The sequence below is a fragment of the Gekko japonicus genome, unplaced genomic scaffold (genome assembly GCF_001447785.1).
Source record: "Gekko japonicus isolate JY-2015 unplaced genomic scaffold, Gekko_japonicus_V1.1 scaffold502, whole genome shotgun sequence".
Lineage (NCBI taxonomy): Eukaryota > Metazoa > Chordata > Lepidosauria > Squamata > Gekkonidae > Gekko > Gekko japonicus.
Window position 1 is genome coordinate 548,539 of NW_015169186.1, and position 6,000 is coordinate 554,538.

A 6,000-nucleotide genomic window follows, 5' to 3' on the forward strand; every position below is an offset into this window, starting at 1 on the left:
AAATCCAAAACAAATAAATGAATGAATGAATGAATGAATGAATGAATGAATGAATGAATGAAGTCTTGTCGCAGTGCCGTGACCTATCCGCCAGTGCTGATGCGGCAGGTGAACTGGAGGCCCCTTGGCCACCTTTGTTTTTGATTCCTTCAGCCTGCTCTCCTCTGCTGATGTTGACAGGATCCTGGGTGCTGTAAGGCCAGCCACGTGCCTCCTAGATCCCTGCCCCTCATGGCTGGTGAAAGCTGGTGATGAGAGGATATGGGGCCCACGGACGGACACGGCCAATCTGCCCCTGGAGACAGGGGTCTATGTTTTTATTTACTGCTGTACATTGCCCAGATGGCTGATGGTGATGATGATGATGATTGGGAACTGAGCCTATGCACTGGCAGCTCATTCCCTCCAGGAAGGCACACTCCACTTACAGAGACAACCTGTCAGGGCTGCTTCTCACGAGATCAGTTTTTTAATTCATTCGGGACTACACGTCTAAGAACTGTTACCTTAAATAACCAAGAATGCCTGCAGCAAGAGACCGTAGTCAAACACCCGCCTGAGGTTACACTTTCAACTGTAGTCTTTACACTGCATTGGCCTTGTTCTGCCAAACATCCTTTATGACCCTTGTGATGATGTGAACTTGCACAAGAGTTATGATACCAGTCTCCAACTAAAAAGGCCAACAATAAACATGAAAGGAAACACAAACCAACGGCTGCTTTTGTTTATGCAAAACATTTACCCAGCCACAAATGATCTGAAACCCAGGTCACGTGTCAGCCCAGAAGAGTCCTGCTGGATCAGACCAGTGAAGATCCATTTAGTCCAGCCTCCTGTCTCACATAGGGGCCAGCCAGTTCCTCTGGAGGGCCAACAAACAGGGCACAGAGGCTGAGGCCTTCATAAGAACATCAGAAGAGCCCTGTTGGATCAGACCAGGGAGGGTCCATCTAGTCCAGCATCCCATCTCACACAGGGGCCAGCCAGTTCCTCTGGAGGGCCAACAAACAGGGCACAGAGGCTGAGGCCTTCATAAGAACATCAGAAGAGCCCTGTTGGATCAGACCAGGGAGGGTCCATCTAGTCCAGCATCCCATCTCACACAGGGGCCAGCCAGTTCCTCTGGACGGCCAACAACAGGGCACAGAGGCCGAGGCCGTCCCCTGATGTTGCCTCCTGGCTCTGGGGTTCAGAGGCTTAGACATTATTTATTTATTCATCTTTTGAATTTATATTCCGCCCTCCCCTCAAACGGGCTTAGGGCAGATCACAACAGCTGTTGGGCCATTCAGCTACGTAACACAATAATAAATAATCAGTTTAAACCTTAAAACAGCATTTAAAAGCCAGCTACATCAATAATGGTGCCACTGAGCGCTAGAATTCTTTTAATCCTGGCTGCAACATAGAGGGTGTCTTCAGCAGGGGAGGGGGTGATCTTTTTCTTCTTCTGGATGCCCGCTGCCATAACCAAAGGCCTGGTGGAACAGCTCCGTTTTGCAGGCCCTGTGGAACGATAAAAGGTCCCACAGGGCCCTGATCTCACACAGGAGCAGGTTCCACCAGGCCGGGGCCAGGGCAGAAAAAGCCCTGGACCTGGTCGAGCCTAAACGGACATCCCTCGGGCCAGAGACAACCAGCAGATCACGCTCAGCAGAGCGCAAGGCTCTCCGGGGCACGTACGGGGAGAGGCGGTCCCTAAGGTATGCCGGCCCCAGGCTGCCTAAAGGCTCTGAAGGTCAACACCAAAACCTTGAAGCGGATCTGGTACTCAATCGGTAGCCGGTGCAATTGGCTCAGCCCGCACAGGCAGTGCAGTCAGCAGGCGCTCCACCACATTTTGCACCAGCTGGAGTTTCTGGACCACCCGCAGGGGCAAGCCCGCGCAGAGCGAGTGACAGCAATCAAGCCTGGCAGTGACCATGGCATGGGTCGCTGTAGCCGAGCCCTGGGGGGAGAGGTAAGGAGCCAGCCAGCTGCCCCCTCTGCCGGAGCTGATAGAAAGGCAGACCTGGCCACGGTGGGGACCTGGGCCTCCGTAGAGAGTGACATCACAGGGGGCATCACACAGGGACAACCGGCCCACTGGTGTGCAGAACTCATGACTACAAAACAATACCTCCCCCCCTTCTTGATTCACGTCTCGCAACGATACATCTGGCACAGCTGGCCCCTTGGGAAGAGCAACGCACGTGTGCCTGCTTGCAACAATGAGCCAGCGAACCCTGCAGTTGGATCCAGGCCACTCGATCAGGGTCCTCCACAGTTTTCCCTTGTTTGGATCAAGGGTCTATTCAGAGGGTCTCAGTTACTTTACCCAGAAATGATAAATTCAAGACTGGGCAGTAACTGGCAGGATTAGAAGGATCCAAACTTGGCTTTTTAAAGAGCGGTACAACCACGGCCTCCTTGTTGAGACCCTCTGAATAGACCCCGGATCCAAGCACGGGGAAACTACGGAGGACCCTAATTTAGTGGCCTGGATCCAACTACCTCAAGGAAACGTAAGTGCCCTTAACTTTCTTAAGAAGGGGGGGTGGCAGTTTTTCTGCTAATTTCCTCCCCCCCCCCCCGCTATGTTGTTCCTGAAGGTGGGAGAGAGGAACCAGTGAAATTTGTCACCCCTCTGAAGAAAATGTAAAGGCAGCTCAAGTTTTCTTAACTGAATGGTTGGATCCACCCGTGTAGGTTCCCCCCCCCCGGAGAAAAAGCCCCCCCCTCCAAAAATATCAGCCCGCCATGGAGATCTCCTGGTCCCCTCCTCCCAAGACACAACAACTGTTTGTGCGGCCATGCAGACGTCAGCCGTGCGGGTCTCTCCTTGCCCAGACGGAGGCGGATTCCAAAGGCCCTGCTGCCCGGACCTGCTCCAAGAACCAGCCACCCACGACAGCGGCTGGGAAGGTTCTTTTCCCACAGTGCCTCCCGTAAGAGGCAAACCCATGAGCGGCTCAGGTTCTGAAGCCGCTTCCAAGCTCAATTAAGACCACAACGAGCTCTGCCCACCCTCACCTGCTTACTGACCTGTTCTGCTTTCTGGTGGAAAATGGCAGACATATCCAGCAAGGTGCTGCGTTCATCCAGGGCTGCAGCAAAGGCCTTCCACTCTTGCTCCAGCTGGCTGGCGATCTGCTTGATCTGCTGCGAGGCGTAGTGGCCGGACTCCACTAGGCGGTTGGCAACGGACATGATGCGATTGATGTTCACGTACACGTTCTGCACAAAAGGGAGATACGAACGTCTTACACAAACAGGTTCCCTTCCAGGACCTCGAAGGGGAGTGGCAGACGCCCGTGACTCGCTGATCGTGTGACAATCCCACAGGGAGGGTTTTATGGGCACTCTGCACGAGCCTCATGCAAACAGAGAGCCGTGAAGTGATGCTTTCATTCAATGATGTTTCAAGAGCGACCTTCAGGAAACAGATCAAGAGAGGTGCCCAGTAGGATTTTCAGTTATCCAAGAATGGGGCTTCTGGCACAGCTCCTTGACCGCTGACGACCCAAAGACACCAAGTTGCACAATATAAGAAAATCTGCATTTATTCCACACTGCTTATGGGATTCAGAGGGCAGTTTGGGCGCAGTGGGAGAGGGGCAGGTGAGCGAGGTCCAGTCTGCTGACAGAGAAGGGGTCTCAGTCAGCGGAAACCCTGGGGGGGCCACGGGGGGCCAAGCCAGCATCATGCCCTGTTGGCCCCCGGGGACCTGAGGCAGGCAGGAAACAAACCAAGACAGGGACAGCAGGCGCTGTTGGAGCTGCTGATCCCACAACCGTCAGAGCTGAACTAAAGTCACGTATAGGACTGAGGGCCTGTGGCCGTAGCAGCGGCCTCAACATCTGTAGGAACTGGTAGCTGAACTCTGCCTACGATCCCGTAAACTCTTATGGTGGATCTATGTCTCAGGATGCCTCACGGTCAGCAGAGAGGCCTTGGGCAGCTGGCCGTGCACTCTGCTCGCCAAGCGGTGCTTCTGCCGGGGCCTCCTGTCTTCACTCTGAGTCCTGTCCCCCCCCCGGGCAGCATCTGGTCCGGTCACCACAGCCAGCCCCAAATTCCCTGACAGACCCCCTCCCGGGGGAGGGGGGATCCAAGGGACCAGGTCTCAGAGTCTGTCAGGGCTTTGTCCTTCATGAGATAAGACCACCATGGAGCCCCCATCTTCTGGGGACCAATCACCAGGCTGGCTCCCAACATATCGTCCAGTCAGATTCATTCGCCAGATTCAAGGCGCTGTGTTGTGTAACTGCCAATCCCCCTGACCCAAAGAGTCCTTCTGCGTGCCCCTCTGGGGGCAGGATCACAGCCTAGGACTTGAGACACAAAGTCTTCCGTCAGCCTTCAAAGCTTTGGGAGAGCGCTCCTCCCCTTCCCCTATCCAGACACCCTCCCCCCAAGGGACGGCATCACGTTTCTAAAACGGAACGTTTCCAACTACTATAAGCCTCCAGGAACTGAAGCAATACAGCTGAGCTGCCAATGTCCAAGTTTAGAGTCTGAAGACAAATGCCACCTTGCCACAAACGCTACCCTCACTGTGTAGCCACTCCGTTACGGTGACTCACCAGCTGCTGGCACACCGTCAGAAGCTACCTACACCACACTTTCATATAACGTAAGGATTTGAAGATCAGACGATACAGATAAGCCACTCTTAAAGTACCTTAAAGGCTTCCCACGTAACCTCAGACCACATGGTCATCCGCTTTCACCTATATTACTATTAATTTCTAACCATTTTGTGCCAAGTAAAAGAAGCTTACTTGGAGCTGCGGTGGCTCAAGTAGTTAAGACGCTGAACTACAGGCTGTGGAAGGTCAGTAGTTCAGCATTTTGAGACCAGAGTTGCCGCATGACGGAGTGAGCTCCCGTCTCTAGTTCCAGCTCCTGCCAACTTAGCAGTTTGAAAGCAAGAAATTGCAAGTAGATAAATAGGGACCACTTGGGTGGGAAGGTAACAGCGTTCCGTGCGCCTTGGTGTTTAGTCATACCGGCCACATGACCACGGAAACGTCTTCGGACAGCGCTGGCTCTTCGGCTCTGAAACGGAGATGAGCACCGCAACCCTAGAGTCGGACTGGCTTTCGAGTAAGGGAACCTTTAGCTTTTTAAGAGAAGCTAGATTACCGACTGTCAACAAGATGCCACATATAGAGAGATGGACTCTAACTATCAGCTGTTAAACAAGCTACGTAGGAGGCTGTGAAGCCAGACAGAGAACATAAGAAGTAAGAACATAAGAGACCTGAAAAGATCAGACCAACACATCCTCTAGTCCAGCATTCTACTTCATGGGATCCCATTTCCCAGTCTGGTTCAGAAAAGGCAGGGGTACTATTCAAAGCCCTTCAGATCTCTCTTCTATGACACGTTTTACATTCCTGGCTGTCTCATCTTGGGGTTTGCCTCTCTTCAAGCACAGAGGAAAGAGCCTAGAATCTGCTGCCCCATTTTTATAAGCGGGGGGGATGGATACACAAGCCCACACCAATCACAAGTGAATCTAGTTCATCTTAAAAATTCACATTTGTATCAGGTCTATTTAAAACTATGTGGTCTATTTTAAATGTCCTGTTCAAAAGGAACACACGACCCCAGTGAATACTCAGTTTCCTTGGCCGGGGGGGGGGGGGGGGGGGGGGGTGAGGCCAGACTGAAATTGGGACTTGAGTAAACTTCCTCACTCAAAGATCCGTTCAGAGCTCCCCCTGGCCAACAGCACAAGGAGACGGAGGGCATGCATCCACCTCCGGATATCACTCCAGGGTTCCAAAACCGAAGACAGAATAAGCCTCTTGAAAACAGTCATCCCCCTGAAGAAAAACAGGTTGCTTACCTGTAACTGATGATCCTCTGGGATACAGTGCGCCTGCGCCGACCTCGATCGGTTCCTCTTGAAAAGCGAAAGGGATTTCCGCACCCGCTCCCCAGTCATGCGCTGGCCCCACTGCGCATGACCAAGGGAGGGGCACGACAATCCCGCAAGTTCCTTCTGA

At 53.0% G+C, this 6,000-nt stretch overlaps 1 protein-coding gene across 1 annotated transcript in view; it reads right to left on the minus strand.

Annotated features, from left to right (window-relative positions):
• Window positions 1-6,000, minus strand: part of TRIO (trio Rho guanine nucleotide exchange factor) — a 236,019-nt gene that overhangs the window by 204,965 nt on the left and 25,054 nt on the right. Inside the window, exon 6 of the mRNA XM_015416185.1 lies at window positions 3,028-3,219. Within this exon, the coding sequence (XP_015271671.1) occupies window positions 3,028-3,219 (192 nt within the window). The remainder of the gene's footprint in view (window positions 1-3,027; window positions 3,220-6,000) is intronic.